Source organism: Gopherus flavomarginatus, chromosome 24, assembly GCF_025201925.1.
Source record: "Gopherus flavomarginatus isolate rGopFla2 chromosome 24, rGopFla2.mat.asm, whole genome shotgun sequence".
Taxonomy (NCBI): Eukaryota; Metazoa; Chordata; order Testudines; family Testudinidae; genus Gopherus; species Gopherus flavomarginatus.
Genome location: NC_066640.1, coordinates 14,458,643 through 14,475,506, shown reverse-complemented (window position 1 = coordinate 14,475,506; position 16,864 = coordinate 14,458,643). Strand labels below are relative to the sequence as shown.

The following is a 16,864-nucleotide window of genomic DNA, read 5'->3' as shown; positions in this document are numbered from 1 at the left end:
TTTTTTTTTTTTTTGTTTTTTTTTTTTTTTTTTTTTTTTTTTTTTTTTTTTTTTTTTTTTTTTGGACTTGAGCTGTGCAAAAATAAAGCTACCAAAAAAACACTTTGTTCTAATAGCTCATCAGTGATTTTCCACAACACATGCCTGCCCGCCATGACCATCAGCCCGGCCCAGCTGTGCAAGCCTGGTAAGCACAGGCAAGGGCTGCAAGTTCCTTGCTGGGATGGCGTTTGCTCTGGGGTCCTGCTGCGAGAGCCGGAGCAGCAAAAGGGCCCGGCTCCTAGAGCAGCAGGCACCCAAGTGACGGGATCCGGGTTGCGCCTGACACCTGGGCCAAGGGATGGGTGCTGTGCAGCCACCTCTCTGTCTGCCATGCGGGAGGCTGCCCTGTGGCCAGCCCGGCTCCTCTGCTGCACCAGGGATTTCCATTCCGGCTTCTAGGTGTGGCTCTGAGCCAGCGTCCTCTCCCCCTTCCCCAGCCTCAGCATCATCCCAGCCCCCCGCTTCCTGCAGCACCAAGCATTAGAGCTCGGCTGCGTCGGGGAATCTAGGGCAAGGCCCATTTGACTTGCAGGTCTAGTCCCCCTTCCTCCATTGCCCTGTGTGGCCATGTCAGAGCAGAATGGGAGCATGCTGCACTGGGGTCAATGCCTGCACAGGGCCACGGAGACCCCCTCCCAACCCCACAATGCCTGCGCAGAGCCCTGGAGACCCCCCCCAACACCTGCACAAGGCCCCAGAGACCCCTCCAACACCTGTGCAGGGTCCCAGCCCCTAACGCCTGCTCATGACCCCAGAGACCCCCCCCCAGCCCTCTAGGTCTCTGGCTCCTAGCTGAACCATCTCATGTTACCCACCAGCAGGCTCCTTCCTGGGTGGGAGGTGGGGGAGGAGGCTGAGGCTGGATTTAGAATCGCTGGCTGCGAGGGTACCTGAGCAGTCAGGGGGATGCTGGCAGTAAAACGTGGTCCATGCACAAGAAGCCATGTAGGGGAGAGGGAGCTGCTTGGCCGAAGCAAGTTGGGGAGAAATAGCCTAGAAGATGCTGTCCCCATTCTGGCTGAGCTTGGGGCCCCCCCTTACATCTCCCAACCGGCTCCAGTGCAGGCTGGGGAGACATTGATATGCCAACACCCCGGCCGCGTTACTCCTGCCCCCTTGGCAGGCACAGACAACCAGCCAGTGGCCTCAGCCTGACAGGTGTGTCCCAGCAGGGAGGCTGGTTGTCTCTACACAAAGTGGGGGCAGCTGGTGTGCCCAGGCAGGAGAGGAGATGGGCTGGACGCAGGGCAGAGAGCCATTGGGTGGGAACGAGTCACAGCCCCAGCCCGTGGCAGGTAGCCCACAGGGTTCTTTCCACACTGGAGCCCTGCAGGTCACGGGACACCCGGGCCCTGCTGCAGCTGTGGTTAGGAGGCTGCCAGGTACTGGTGGAAGTAGAGGCCAAAGAGGCTGGTGATCACTTGGCAAACAGCCACCCACCAGGTCAGGAAGGCAAAGAGTCCGCGGTAGAAAAGCGGGGTAAGGATGGCGCCCAGCGCGCCCGTGATCTGCGCCACTGTGGCCTGCATGTCCTCTCCTCCCTCCTCCTCAGCTGAGGGAACAGCGGGCCGGGCTGGTGCAGCGCCCATCCCTGGGGAGATGGGTGTGTGCTCGGGGAACAGGCCCCACGAGTAGTCACCTGCAAGGCAGAGGGGACAAGAGGGACTGGTGAGCATGAGGGGAGCCAAGCTGACCCCCATCCCGGCAGGGGCAGAGCGCACCCCTCTAGTCCCAGCCAGCCCTGAGGGGACAGGTCCCTCCAACTGCTCCCTGCAGCACCTGTCCTGTCCCCCAGCTGCTGGGGTGTTTCCTGGCCCTGCTCAGCCCACTGCAAACGGTGACTCAGGCCCAGGGGAGGTGTGCCCCAGTTTACAGACCAGCAAGGGACTGCCAGCCAGGCTGGCTCAGACTAGGGCCAGCACCAGCCACTGCAGGAGGTGCATGAACCTGCAGATGTGGGACAATCTGCCCTCCCAACCCCTGCAGCAGGACACCGAACCTTCCTTCCAAACTGGATGTTTAGGGCTAGGGCTCCCTTCCCCTGCCAGCCAGTCCCAGGTGCAGGGACCCCTGTTCAGTCTGGGCCCTGGACAACTGCCCATCAGGCAGTGGCCTGAGACCCAACAAACTCATTTCACACAGGGCCCCTCAGCTGCAGCAGAGAGGTAACCAGGGATAGCAGTTGGAGGCAGACGCAGTTCCAGTGACCTGCTCCAAACTGCAGTCCCGATGTGGATCCCTTAAGCAAGGCTCTGAAAGGTTCCCCCCCCCCGACTCCCACCTCTTGGGGTGGCAAGTTGCAAAGGGCCCGCCAGCCCCCAGCCGGCTCCCTACCCAGAGATTTGAGAAGCAGCGTGCAGTGCAGCGTGAGGATGATGGGGCCCAGGTACTGCAGGCTGACCACGGTGACGTAGCAGTAAATCCTCGCGACCTAGAAACGGAGAGGGAATCAGCACTGATGGGACGTGAGCGATGCAGGGCAGCGCACGACCTCGTGGGTAGGAGCACCAGATGGCTCTGCAAGCCTGGACAAGTCACTACCCTCTCGGTGCCTCTCTCCTGCCCATGCAGAAGGGACTGTCTCCTGGGGCTGGGCCTGGCAGAATGAGGCCTGCACGGTGCAGCTGTAAAACCCATACTAGAGGGGAGAGCCAGGAAGGAAAGAGACCGAGAGGGAAGGAAACACTCCTGTCTTTGCCCAAGGCCAGTGCTGTCTAGACCCCGGTGTGGGTCGCCCACGCACCGTCTCGGGCTTGGTGCTTACAAGGGAACAGATCTAGCTACAGCCAGGAGGGGGGGGATCTCTCTGGAGCTGAGGGGTGCTGGGACCCAGGGTCCTACGGCTGGCTGAATGGAGCTGGTTCACAAGCCTCCGAGGAGGCTGGAGAGCGACCGGCCTCAGATTCCTGGGCTGTTTCCACAGCACGGAGTCTGAATCTGCTTTTTGCCCAGCTGCCTGAGTTACTCTGTGCCTCGCCGGCGCCCACCTTGCGCTGGATCTCCAGGGCGGTGATGCGCCCAGCTTCCCTCTTCATCTGCTCCACCCAGCGCTCCGCCAGCTGGAGGTAGGCCTGCAGGTGGTGGCGCGTCATGGCCAGGCGCAGCAGGCAGAGGGCGACAATGGTCCAGAGGCGCGTGGAGTTGTAGGCAGAGTCCGACATGCTGGGGCAAGAGGACAGGAGAGTTAGCGTGAAGGGGGCAGAATTCACCTGCAAAGGGCACAGCTTGGACAGTGCCTGGACTATACAGCAAGGGACACATCAGAAACAGCAGGGTCTGATGGGAGTTTAGCCAGCACTGCCAGAAAAGTCAGATTTGTTACCAATAGTAGGACAGAGACAGAGCCAGGACTCTTGGGTTCTGTCCCCAGCTCTGGGAGGGGAGTGGGGTCTAGCAGTTAGAGGCAGGAGCATCGGGGCGCCAGGACTCCTGGGTTCTATTTCTTGGTTCTACCAAGCACTCATGTGGCACGTCTGAACTAACAAAGCACTGGCGGATGCTGGGATGGCCGGGGGTAGCACAGGGCACAGGACGGACCCATGTCTGCACCATGTGGATGGGGAAGGGAGCAGACTTGAACACTCCCTCCCCTTTGCCTGTCTGCTGAGCACAGGGACCCACTCACATCTGGACCGTTTGCTTCCCCATGGGTGCATGAAGCAGCAAGTCTCGGGAAATGGGCTTGATCCACATAAGCACCACGACCAGGGGTGCCAGGAAACTCGCATGGAGCAGGATCCTGCCGGGGGGACAAAGAACTGGAGTCAGAGCCTGTCAGAGTCCAGGTTTCCCCCATCTCCGCCCCAGGGCAGCACCCTCAACCAGCTGGCCCCCTCGGGAAAAGCAACACCCTCCGGGTATCTGAGGGGAGTGAGCTAGAGGGGGAGGGATTTTAGAGGGACAGAGCCAGGGAACCTGGCCCATGTCCTGCCCCCAGCATACAGTGAGCACCTGCATAGACCTGTCAAACTTATCAGAGGTCCATTTCCTGGCAGAGCTCCTGTCTCTACACCCCCACCCCCCTGTGTTTGAATGACACCTCTGCTTTACATCTGCAAAGCATCTCCCATGCCACAGGGCTTGTGCATGGCTCACACTGCTGCCACCTCTGGGGTGGGGCAGTACCCAGGGGAACAGAGCTCCCCACATGGTCAGACAGCAGCCGGGGTGGCGGCCTTGTGCCATCTCACAGCCCACCAATAACGCTGGCTGCTTCAAAGACAAGCGAGAGGTTACTCAACTGGGTCATTGGCCTGTCCGCAGCCATCTTCAGAGCGTCCAGGTGAGTCTGCGCCAGTCGCAACCCCGGGAACGTCAGACATGCGCCAATGAACGAACAAAGGGCCACCAGCCCCAGCTTGAAGGTCAGTTTGGTGATGGGAACTCTGCAGACACGGAGCGGGGTCATCAAGGGTCAGATAAGGCCACGACATTTAACAGACAGAATTCAGCCTGTGGCCGAGTTAGCACGAGGACAGGGAAGGCTCTTCCTCAGGGACCAGCAGAAGCGAAAACACACAGACCTTGTGCCCTTTTTATGCTTCTATCTGATGGATAAAAAAAGGTCGGGAAAGGTTCGCTCCATAATGCTAGCATTAAGAGAATCTTTCCAAGCCTTTCTGACCCTGGTTCTCCCCAGAAGAGGATGGGTGGCTGGCTGGGGAACTAGTGGCATTATGACATCACAGAAGAGAAATCTGACGGGTAAGGTGTTTTTATTCAGTCTTTGTTTTTGTCAGGTTAGTTAACGTTCATTTAACTCCAATGTCCAAAACACACTTAGGAGAAAAATAGTCTTTGTTAAAGATTCAAGCCCTCCCATCCCTTCTAACTATATGGAGAAATGCCTATCTCATAGAACTGGAAAGGACCTTGAAGGTCATTGAGTCCAGTCCCCTGTCTTCACTAGCAGGACCAAGTACTGTCCCTGACAGATTTTCCCCTGATCCCTAAATGGCCCTCTCAAGGACTGAACTCACAACCCTGGGTTTAGCAGGCCCATGCTCAAACCATTGAGCTATCCCTCTCCCCTCTTCAGTTAAAGGCAGCTTACATCTCTGAGACCTCCAAGAAATCCTCCAGCAAAATCAGACTCAACATTCCTGATATTTCAAAGGTTAAAAAACGAGCAACAAAAAATCCAATGAAAATAAAAATACTTACTCTATGGAACTGAAACTCAGCCACCTTATAGAAGGCTGCTGAACTGGTGACCGGAATGGCTGCAAAGACTCAAAAAGCTCAAACCTCCCCCCCCATCCCACGTGCCTTTCTATTATCTGCTCGGCCACACTTACGTCCATTCCCATCCTTGCTGCTTTAAGAAAATCTCCAGGTTATCACTGACATTGGCAAGCCCTGTAGAAAACCAAGACATGGGTGAGTAGGAGAGATTGTGTTGGAAGGGAAGAGGCAGCAGGTGACGGGGAAAGCAATGGTGTAGCTTTATTCCAGTCGCTACAGCAGGTTCCTCAGTAAGTCACTCAGAGTGAAATGGTCAAAAGCATCTAAGGGCTAGTCAACATGGAAAAGTTATACCAGTATCAGATAGGGGGTGAATTTAAACCACTGCAGTAATATCAGTATAGAATCCCATGGAGACACGCTGAGTCCAGTAAAGGGGCCTTTTTAAAGTTTCGCTTATATTGCTTTGGAAATGGTAAAAACTACTTTGGTGTGCTTTATGAGTGCCGGCGTACTAATGAACTATGCCAGCAAAGTGCGTCTAGCATGGATGCAGCTATAATGGCAAAGACCCGCTTCATACTGACACAGTCAACCCCCCTCTCTCCTTCAGGAGCACAACATTAGACCGGCCCAAGCACAGCTGTGCCAGACTGCAGTGTGTCCACACGAGGAGCAATTTGATCGAGCAGAGCACTTCCCGACATGTGGGACTCCAAGCTTTAGAGCTACGCACATGTGGGTGGGTCAGTTCGTGAGTGACAGTGAGATCCCTTGGGGTGCAAGGAGCTGGCTGGGATAAATATTATTCATCTGTTTAAGGGGTTGTAACAAGAGAACGAGTAGGGAAACAGAACCCCAAACCCACAGACTGAAAGCAAGCGCATCCCACCCTCCAGCCCCCTAAACGGCTCATCTGGAGAGGAGTCTGGGGGTCATTTTTCTGCACAGCACTATTTCATCGGGCAGAGAGAGCCTGATCCCTCATCACTTCCACTGGTGAAAATAGGGAGTAACCCCATTGCTGGCAGGAGACTTCCCGGGCTATAAGGGAGAGCAGAATCAGGCCGTCTCCTGCGAGGAGTTGCTGGCTCCCAGGAGCTAGTCAGACAGCCCTTCGTAGGCTCCTTTGCCACCCCACCAATGTGGCTGGTCAAAGGGTGATAAAAACCAGCAGTAAAAGTAATTATCCAGCATTTAACTAGACAAAAGCAGGGGGGGGATTCAGAGCCCACGGTGGTACGTCGCATCACATGACCTTACTGCAAAGACTGGGTGGGGCAGTCCTTTGGCACGGAGCACCAGGCTGCTTACAGCTGGGTCCAAAACCATGCCCAGGGCAGGTCTGCACGCTGTTCAGCAATCGGAATACAGGGATGGCCAGTATCCACCTAGTCCAGTCTCCTGTCTCCAATAGTGGCCAGTACCAGCTGCTTCAGAGGAAGGCACAGGAAACCCAGCAGTGGGCTAACCTGTCCCCAGGGAATGTTCCTTCCTGACCCCAGCTACTTAGAGTTGGCTAATGCCCTGGAGCTTGGGGATTTTTAGCCCTTCTCAAACTCTTGGGGTTTTTAAATCCTTACTGCTGTAACATTACATAGTCTTGTCCTCCATATTAATCTTTTTGCACAAAATCCTGCTGAGCTCTTGGCCTCAGTGCTGTTTTACAGCAGTGAGTTCCACAGGTTTACTGTTTAAATGAATACAAGGGAAGTGCTTTTCCATGCAATAAAGTGGCTACCTGGGCCATGGATAGCACAGTGCTCAGGGCCCATCATTACAGCAAAAGCTCCTGCATCAGGGAGAGCACTGTAACAGCTTCAACCTGCCTGCCTATGTCTGTGAGCCTGTCTGGCTAGGAGCGGTTGACGTTAGATTGGGGTTAGCTGACTGAGTTAAGGGTTAACCTGCACTGATATCAGGGAAGAGATTGAGGTTAGCCAGAATGGCTTGGCTCATCCCAAACTAACTTCAAGCGCTTTTCTTAGTCTAAACGCCCCTGCAGGGCTGTCTAACAGTTTAACATGCATGGGGACAGGTTTGTACCACAATGGCCAAACAGGGCAGATTTCCTGCCACACTCTTGCATCTACCATAGACTGGGGTTGGTCACAGAACAACGGTGCTATGCACAACTCCCCCAGTACATCTGGGCACACAGAGGTAATGGGCCCCCCTCCCACTATCGGATCCCGAAGCACAGAGCCATGGGTGCACACTAGCAGGATCACCGCATGCAGATACGTCCCCTGCCACAGCCACATCTGCAGACAGTTCCAACCACAGCTGGTAAGTCCATGGGCAGGCCCGGCTCATCCTTATTGAGGGACCTGCTGCTGTGGTGCTCAAATCCACCCGTCCGCCCAATCCCCAGCTCTCTCCCCCAACCCGGCATGGCCCCAGCCCCACCGCTCGCTGACCCGAGTTGAGGCCGAACTCCAAGTAGTCTTCCCGCACGACGAGCACCACCATGGCGATGAGGAGGAAGAAGAAGGCAAAGGTGAGGCAGACGGAGCGCTCGCCCCCCTCCTCTGAGCGGAAGTAATGGTGCATCACCATGAAGAAGATCTTGCTGCAGGCGCAGGGGGGTTGGTGTTAAAGAAACCAGCGGGGCTTGGCCTTTACATAGCCTCAAACGCTCACTGAACAGACATCTCACACCAGGGGACCCCGCTTGGTGGCTACAGACAGTTCTCCCCCTTCGGATGGCTCCTGCCTGCTGGCCCCGGGGTGAGGCCAGTTTGCTGGGCCTCAGCGTAACTCCTAATGGAGAAAGGTCTCCCTCTCATGCATGGCCATGGCTGGAGGCCATGACTGGAGGCCGTGGCAGAGAGGCCAAAGGCTGGGTGGGCCACGGAGAGCAAGCTGCCCCCTCGGGTCTGGCAGTGAGTCCCCCAACAGGGACGAGGAGCAGCGCTCAGGAGTGGGGGACATGCGTGCCTGAGCCTCAGAGAACGTGGATCTGGCACCTTTCATAGGGGACTACAAACCAGTATGAAACCAAACACATGCCTCTATCTAGTCACTGTCTGAGGGCTGGGAGAGACCCGGGCTGCAGCCATCAGGAAGGCCCTTGTAGTCATGGTGATGAGAGACCAGCTCTGTCACTCTGTGTGTGGCCTTGGGTAAGGCACTTAGCCAACCTGGGCCTCAGTTCCCATCTGTAAGGCAGGGAGGCGAATCCCCCAACGCCTTGGTCTGTCTATGGGGCAGGGGCTGTCTGTTAGCAGAGGTCTAGGGAGCAGCTGGCACAATGGGCCCCCGATCTCATTTGGGGGAGGCTCCTGTAACAAGATCCTCACTGGGGCCTGAGTGTGTGTGGGGGGAGACACAATCAACGCAACAGGTGGCCCAGCATGGGGAGGTTTTGTCCCTCTGGGTTACACACTGGGGCCTGACCCCAGGGCTCACTCTGCCAAGCTGGCAGGCTCTCAGAAGCACAGCTCAGCCCCCCCAAACCAGGCCCTGCTAGCTACGAGGGACAGGCCGAGGCCAAAGGGGATTCTCCCCTCTCCATTCAGATGATCACAGCATAGGCAGGGCTGACTTGGCTGCCAGCAGCCCCTCCCAGGTGACTGTGGCAGGGAGGGGTTTATACCACAGCCTCCTGCCAAGGGGAGAATCAGGGTTTCCCTGAACGATCGGGACCTAGGGCGGGATGCCTTGTGCCTACTGCTGAGGTTAAATACGCTGGCATTAGGGCCGCTGCCTGGTTGTTGTATCCACCCCTGGCCACATGCTCTGCAGGGAAGAGCTGCGAGCAGGTGAGGCGGCCCGACCTGCAGGCTGAGCACGATCGATCTGCTGGGTGCCACAGCCTGGGGCCAGGCCGGAGAGGGGGAGAAGCGTGTGACTGCACCTACGGGGAAGGCCTGAGAGGTTAACTCAGAGGGGCTCTCTGGGGTGTCGCCTGCTGGCAACAAGGCGATTATGGGTAATGACAGGAAACAATTCAAGCCCTTTCTTTAGGGTCCCCAAGGCCGGGTTTTGCTCCCCACCCCCATTAGCAGCCAGGCCCCAAGGCTCGGCCCGTGCTGCCAATCCCCCGGAGCCCTGCATCCATCAGCCGCAGGGAAGGGGGAGGGACTGGCAGGCTACTCGGTGCTATGTACACGTTCACATAAACCCTAAATAAACCGCCGGGGAGTGGGCCGGCAGCCTTTTCAATGAGGATAGACAGACGGCCCAGGCGTCCCTGCTTTACTGCAGCCTGTAAAAGTGTCCATGAGCCCTTCCATCCATACAGATTGCAGCCGCCATGGCATTAGCACCTCGTAAAGCACTCACTGCAGCAGGCCCCTGCCCGGTTCTCAGAGGGGAAGGCTCTCATTACGCAGCTTTATCACTTGTCAGGGAACTGTTTATAAGTCCATAAATTAAGCCATTCAGCCTTAGCCAGGCTTCTGATTGAAGAGGATGGTGGGTTTCTTCCTCCGTTATTTTGCCTTTCGCTGGCAGCCTTACGGAGCTGCGGGCACTGCCCTCTCCTTCCAGACCCCGGCACGTGGTTAGGGAATTCCAGCCCCCCTTGGGAACCCTGCTCCAGCCCCCACGGCAGAGGGGGCAGGGTAGGAAAGGAAGGATACAAGGAGAAGACGACTGTAAGCAGGCACCACAGGATGCCAACATTCATCTCCTTCTGAGGGTCCACCAGACAGTAGTAGCCTTCAGTGAAAAGGTAGACGAGGGTAGAGTAGACGGCAAAATCCACGAACCACTGGTACTCCAGGAAATAGCGCAGCACTGGGAACGGGCAGAGAGACACGGGGCTGTCACCACCAGCCAGTGTGCAAGGAGCAAGCTCACCCTGCCCCCACCGCCTTGCAGCGTGTGTGCGTGTGGAGGGGGGGCAGCGAGGGACACTTCCCTAATTGAACTCCTTTGGCCCTCACAGGGCCATGGGCCTGAACAAAGGCCCTGAGAATCAGGACTCTGGGGTTCTGTAACAGGTTCTGGGAAGTGATTGGGGTCCCATAGATTAGAGCAGGGGGGCTTGGGAGTCAGGACTCCTGGGGTCTATTCCCTGGCTCTGTCTTAGAAAACTCAGGTCAGTCACGCCCCTGTCTCCACCCCACAGGCCTTCAGCCACTGCGCACAGACTGCCTCTGATGTGTGGGAATTACCAAGAGCATCCACTGTGGTTACTGGGGTGGTCTCCAAGTGCAGGTTGATGTCCTTGGGCACTGACAGGGGCTTATCCTCTGCGACCCCATTCGGCCTCCTGCGAGAGAGAAACAGGCTCAGAATGGCAGGAACAGAGGACAGCGAGGGTGGGACAAAGTTCCTGGATAGCAGCCCCCAGAGCTAGAATTCATGCTCCCTGCCTCCGTTGGCTGTCTCCAGCTGCTGTCACTTACCGTAGACTTAGCCCTGGTCCGCACACAAATTTGGTTCTGGTATAACTAGGTAAGTTAGGGTGGTACAGTTATACATGTACAATGCATCATGTAGACGCAGTTACCCCAGGATAAAAGCGACTATCAGTATAACTCAGGTTCTCAAACTTCTTTGCACCATGAGCCCCTTCTGACAATAAAAATTACTACATGACCCTGGGGGGAGCCTGAATCCACCAAAGCCCTGCTACTCCAGGCCGGGGGGCCTGTAACCTGAGCCCCCGCCACCCAGGGCTGACGCCCTCGGGCCTCAGCTTTGGTCCCTGGCAGTAGGGCTCAGGCCCCAGCAGTCTAATGCCAGCCCCATGAAAACAGGGTCATGACCCATGGTTTGAGAACTATTGGTATAACTTATTTCCCCACCAGCACATTTATCCAGACACAGCTGTGTCCACACTCACAGTGTGCGTGTGTTTCACTGCTTCAACTGGACCAGTGTAGGTAACGCAACAGAACGTGCCATTGTTTCAGATGGGCGCATATTTGCGTGCATCTTGCACCAGGTCCCCAACTGGAGCCTCTGGGTGCTACCATTATTAAACCCCAGGCCTGATCCCCTGCCCTGACTGCCCACCACAGCGTCTTTCCCTAAAGATGGGGGCAGGTTGGAGAAGTCAGGCCTGGAAGAGGAGAGGCACAATTTTCACTCCAAACCTTCCAATCGTCACGCCCAATAACAAACCATGGACAGCAGGGGATCTGCTCACCGGTCTCGCTTGGCCTTGGGCTTCTGCTTCCCAGCCAGGGCGCACAACTCCTCCTCCGAAGGGTGCTTGTAGCGGTACAGGCTGGAGGGAGGTATAGGAGGTGGTCATTGATGGGACAAAATATAAACAAACAGCTGCGGGGGGTCAGAAACGTCTGACTGGATGAGAGAAAACCAGAAACACTGCAGGCGTCTGGAGAAGGGGCTGTAGGATGTTGGCAGGGCTGTACAGGGGAGGGTGCTAAGAGTTGGGATGTGGTGCTTAGGCAGAGCCTGGTGTGCACGCAGCCGGGAGCCAAAGGCAGGAATAGCGAAGGGGTGGGGATTGGGGTGCAGTGTTTGAAGGAAGAGATGCAAGCATAGAACAGGGGCATCAGTTTGGAGCTGGCTGGAAAAGCCCCAGTACCTGCCGTTGCAGAGCAGCCAGCGAGCGAAGGAGCAGTGCGGGGACATCTTCTGCATGATGCTGGCCGTAAGCAGGCTCACCACCAGCTGCACTCCCATCACAGCCTGGCGAGGAAACAAAGACAATCAGAACCACAAAGTCAGCAACAGGGCTCCTGCCCATCGCAGCACATCCTCTGAGCCAGAACACCCCTGCCCAGATTCCTGGGCGCACAAACAAGCATTCAGTGGCTTTTCTGTCCAAGGGATCGTCTGGGTTTTCCAAAACTATCCTCTATATAGCTGGTGCTCTCTGAACCCAGCTGAGTGCAGAGGGCCTATGCACAACGTGGGACTTTGGTGCACAGAGGTTTGTGTAGTCCCCTAGGTTCCAGTCAGACACAAATTTCCTAGCCTTGGTGTCTCCTGAAGGACTTTGTTTAATTCAGAAAGTTGGGGCCCAGGCGGATCCTTCCAGGATTCAAACCTGGCTTTTGACGGGAGCCTGCGTGTTTCAAACCCAATGCATAAACCACTAAGCTGCAGCGGCCAGGACAGCAAGGTCAGGGTGCTGCCATCCGTCTCTCGAGGAGAAACGAAAGAAAAAGACCCTCTAACAATCAGCTGGAGAAAGGAGACACAAGATACTTCTGCAGATACGCTGCAGCCATTTCATGCTGCCTGTAAGGCCTGGAAACCAGATACAGACACCTCCCCTGCAGCAGCAGCAATGCCTTCCTAAGCCCCAGGAAAGGGCACTAGGTGAACTCCTATTTATAGGAGCAAAGAGTCCTGTGGCACCTTATAGACTAACAGAGGTTTTGGAGCATGAGCTTTCGTGGGTGAATCCCCACTTTGTAAGCAGGCTCACCACCAGCTGCACCCCCATCACAGCCTGGCGAGGAAATGAAGACCCATTTATAGGAGCCACCCATTTCTAGGAGCAGGAAGAGCGGCCCTGATACTTCAGATCGTTCTAGGTCCCAGGCCGCCTCCTCTGCCAGCGGGTTTCATTCACCAGTGAAGTGCAGCAACTGCTCTGGGGCAGGAAGCTTTTGGGTCTGGTAAAGCGCAGGGGAAGGGCACTGCTGCAGGGCAGGGGTTAGGTTACCAGGGCTGGGGCAGAGGGAGGGAGGTTACCAGGGGCTGGCGTGGGGGGAAGGGGGTTAAGTTACCAGGGGTTGGGGCAGGAAGAAGTTAGGTTGGCTGGGGTGGGGGGGAGAAGTTGCTTGGTTGGTTAGGGGGTTAGGTTACCAGGGGTTGGGGCGGGGCAGGAAGAAGTTAAGTTGGCTGGGGAGGGGGGAGACTGGTTGGTTGGCTGGGGGGGGCAGGTTACCAGTTAGATTGGGGGGGTTATGAGGGGCTGGGGCAGGGGAAGGGGCGAGGTTGGCTGGGGGAGGGCAAGTTGCCAGGTCTGGGGGGAGGGAGGGAGGTTGGGGGGGCAGGTTACGAGGGGCTGGGGCAGGGGAGGAGTTAGGTTGGTGGGGGGGGGCAGGTTGCCGGGGGCTGGGGCGGGAGGTAGGTTGGGGGGGCAGGTTGCCAGGGGCTGGGGCAGGGGAGGAGTTAGGTAGGTTGGGGGGCAGGTTGACAGGGACTGGGGGGGCAGATAGGTTGGCTGGGGGGGCAGGTTACCAGTTAGGTTGGCAGGGGGGGGTTACGAGGGGCTGGGGCGGGGAGGTAGATTGGGGGGACAGGTTGCCAGGGGCTGGGGCAGGGGAGGAGTTAGGTAGGTTGGGGGGGGGCAGGTTGGCAGGGGCGGGGGGGCAGATAGGTTGGTTGGGGGGGGCAGGTTGCCAGGGGCTGGGGCAGGGGAGGAGTTAGGTTGGTTGGGGGGGAGGGAGGGAGATTGGGGGGGGCAGGTTGCCAGGGGCGGGGGGGCCAGGTTGGCTGGGGGGGGGGCAGGTTGCCAGGGGCTGGGGCGAGGGGGCAGGTTGCAGGGGCGGGAGGGCTAGGTTGGCTGGGGCGGGGGGGCGGGGAGGTAGATTGGAGGGGCAGGTTGCCAGGGGCGAGGGGGGGCACATAGGTTGGCTGGGGGGCAGGTTGCCAGGGGCTGGGGCGGGGGGGTAGATTGGAGGGGCAGGTTGCCAGGGGCACATAGGTTGGCGGGGGGAGGGGCAGGTTGCCAGGGGCTGGGGCAGGGGAGGAGTTAGCTTGGCTGGGGGGGGAGGGAGGGAGATTGGAAGGGCAGGTTGCCAGGGGCGAGGGGGGGTACATAGGTTGGCTGGGGGGCAGGTTGCCAGGGGCTGGGGCGGGGGGGTAGATTGGAGGGGCAGGTTGCCAGGGGCACATAGGTTGGCGGGGGGAGGGGCAGGTTGCCAGGGGCTGGGGCGGGGGGCGGGGAGGTAGATTGGGGGGGCAGGTTGCCAGGGGCACACAGGTTGGCGGGGGGGGCAGGTTGCCAGGGGCTGGGGCAGGGGAGGAGTTAGCTTGGCTGGGGGGGAGGGAGGGAGATTGGGGGGGGCAGGTTGCCAGGGGCGGGGGGGCTAGGTTGGCTGGGGGGGGGCAGGTTGCCAGGGGCTGGGCGAGGGGGCAGGTTGCAGGGGCGGGAGGGCTAGGTTGGCTGGGGCGGGGGGGCGGGGAGGTAGATTGGGGGGGCAGGTTGCCAGGGGCACACAGGTTGGCGGGGGGGGGCAGGTTGCCAGGGGCTGGGGCAGGGGAGGAGTTAGCTTGGCTGGGGGGGAGGGAGGGAGATTGGGGGGGCAGGTTGCCAGGGGCTGGGGCGGGGGGGTAGATTGGAGGGGCAGGTTGCCAGGGGCACATAGGTTGGCGGGGGGAGGGGCAGGTTGCCAGGGGCTGGGGCAGGGGAGGAGTTAGCTTGGCTGGGGGGGAGGGAGGGAGATTGGGGGGGCAGGTTGCCAGGGGCGAGGGGGGGCACACAGGTTGGCGGGGGGGGAGGGGGGCAGGTTGCCAGGGGCTGCTCCCAGCGGGGTCCCGGCAGCACCGCGCACTCACCATGCTGGAGCCGTACCGCGCGCAATAAGCCAGCTGCTACTCAGCGCGTGGAACCCCAGCCCTCCCACAACCAATCAAAGGCCGTTCTGCAGGTGACTGCCAGAGACTTAGCCAATGATAGGGCAGCCATTGGGAGAGGGGCGGGCCTTGACTCACGGCAAAGAGGTGCTGGGTAAAGGCTGCCCCGCTCCTCCTCTCCCACCTGGTTCCGGTTCTCAGGAGTCCGGCGCATTGCATGTCGGGAGTTGTAGTTTTTTTTCCCTTGTCACGCCTCTGGGGCCGGTTGACTTCGACCATCTCCAGATGTGCTCTGGATGGATGACCCTCCCCCCACGTGGCTGCCGGCTCTCCAGATGTGCAGTGAGTGCGACACTGGGGCAGCTGGCTCCTGTCTCTCCAGCGGGGTCTATGGTGTACTTTGATTGTGCTTTACAATTTAGTGACCTTCCTTAAATAATAATAGTTTATAACCCGATGCCGTTAAAAGGCACCGTTCAGCTTGAGGATCCCAACGCATCTTGGAAACATCAGTGAAGTAACTCTCCCATTCACCGTTGTGAGACAGGAATGGGTTATTTATTCTATGATGAGTTGTTAGTATTTCCATTGTACGGAGGGACAGAGAGATGAAATGACTGACTTCAGTGCCCCTTGCTCCAGCCACTAGTCAGCACTGACAAGGGATATGAACCACCGGAGGTGCAGAACATGGGATGGTAAAGCCGGGGTCAGGTGGAGGGAGAGAGGCAAACTAGCACTCCCCCCCGTGTGCATTTTCACAAGGAAAATGGGGCATTTGGCCACCCTCGTTTCAGTGACTGGGGGATGGTCTGTAAGACGGGTGCTCCCAGCTGCTCTAGGCAGACTGCTCTCCCCAGGCAGCACAGGGATAATTGGATGTTGAGTCTTTTGCTCTTCAGCATTATAAGCCTCTTCAGGGTCATGCACTAGGGTCAGTCAGTGTAGTTGGCTAGTGGAGCCCCTTCCTGGTGGCCAGACTGCATCGGGGTACCCGACTAGTGCACGGGCAGCAGATCTATCAGCTGAGCCAAAAGGGAACTCCCCCAGCCCTAGGCTGAGTTGGTCAATACTGGGAATCTCCTATGCCTGGCCAGGCTGGCTGCTACTCTGTTTCTGGTATGGAATCCTCTGACCTTGGGCTGAGCTGGCAGGAGCTGTGCTGAGCTGGTCTTGCCTGTGGGGTTGCTCCCCTCCTAGGCTAAGCTTGGGGACGGCTCAGCTGGCAAGCATTTCTCCAGGCTGAGCTGGTAGTGCAGCGGTCAGCAACCTTTCGGAAGTGGTGTGCCAAGTCTTCAGTTATTCACTCTGATTTAAGGTTTTGCGTGCCAGTAGTAGATTTTAACGTTTTTAGAAGGTATCTTTCTATAAGTCTATAATATGTAACTAAACTATAGTTGTATGTAAAGTAAATAAGGTTTTTAAAATGTTTAAGAAGCTTCATTTAAAATTAAATTAAAATGCAGAGCTCCTCAGACTGGTGGCCAGGCCCCGGGTAGTGTGAGTGCCACTGAAAATCAGCTCGCATACCGCCTTCGGTACCCATGCCATAGGTTGCCTACCCCTGTGGTAGATGCTGCAGTGAATATGTGTAGCTGGAAGCAGATTGGACACGAGGCAGCATGCCTTGAGACATGTGTCTCTACCTAATTAACAGTAAAGGAATTCCGGGCCCTGGGCTATTCAGCTGGCCTAGCCTGGAGCAAATCCACCATGGGTTGTGAGAGCTCTGGGCGCAAACCAAAGAGAGTCCTTACGCTTGAGACGAAATCCTGAAAATGCCTCTCAGCAGCTGGGCCAACCCACTCTGCTGATGGACTCTAAGAAGACGGTGCTAAAAAAAGAGCAGTGGGTGCATAGGGCAGACAAGTGCACATACGCACCACCTTGCCACAGACACACCCCGTGCAAAGACGCAGCCACAGCTACACTCCTGCCCATCTGCCTCTCCACTCCAGCCTTCCAGGGCACAAATGGGTGCACATACACCCCCATACGGCACACGCATACGCACACATACACACGGACACACACACACTCTCCCGTTATTTGCAGGCATCTGTACTTCTCACACCCCATTGTGTCCCCACCCCTGAGCATCCCAGTATAAACACTGCAGCTGGAAGCCACATTTAGGGATCAGAGAAAGCACAGAGTTCCTGGCCTTCCATAGAGAGAGCAG

The 16,864-nt window shown here is 57.4% G+C and overlaps 1 protein-coding gene across 3 annotated transcripts; it reads right to left on the bottom strand.

The window, feature by feature from the left end:
- Positions 1–201: 201 nt before the first annotated feature.
- TMEM161A (transmembrane protein 161A) lies at positions 202–14,845 on the bottom strand. 3 transcript variants are annotated; one of them, XM_050934064.1, is made up of 12 exons: positions 14,821–14,845; positions 11,735–11,838; positions 11,330–11,410; positions 10,350–10,447; positions 9,813–9,969; positions 7,647–7,798; positions 5,340–5,400; positions 4,284–4,427; positions 3,668–3,781; positions 3,030–3,204; positions 2,377–2,473; positions 202–1,681 (listed from the first exon to the last, which is right to left on the bottom strand). In XM_050934064.1, exons 2-12 carry the CDS (start codon positions 11,830–11,832, stop codon positions 1,410–1,412), a joined length of 1,449 nt encoding a protein of 482 aa, XP_050790021.1. In that variant the 5' UTR covers positions 11,833–11,838; positions 14,821–14,845; the 3' UTR covers positions 202–1,409. The 3 variants fall into 3 exon arrangements, with proteins under 3 accessions (XP_050790021.1, XP_050790020.1, XP_050790019.1); XM_050934063.1 differs by lacking the exon at positions 14,821–14,845 and adding an exon at positions 14,665–14,763; XM_050934062.1 differs by lacking the exon at positions 14,821–14,845 and adding an exon at positions 12,584–12,616.
- Positions 14,846–16,864: the final 2,019 nt, after the last annotated feature.

What these genes read in the sequence shown, in the direction of transcription:
- TMEM161A (XM_050934062.1), bottom strand. An exon ending in AACCACAGTGGATGCTCTTG is followed by an intron (nt 9,970 to 10,349) that starts GTAATTCCCACA and finishes GCCCGTTCCCAG; the next exon opens with TGCTGCGCTATTTCCTGGAG. An exon ending in GCTGCTTCTCAAATCTCTGG is followed by an intron (nt 1,682 to 2,376) that starts GTAGGGAGCCGG and finishes TCTGCCTTGCAG; the next exon opens with GTGACTACTCGTGGGGCCTG.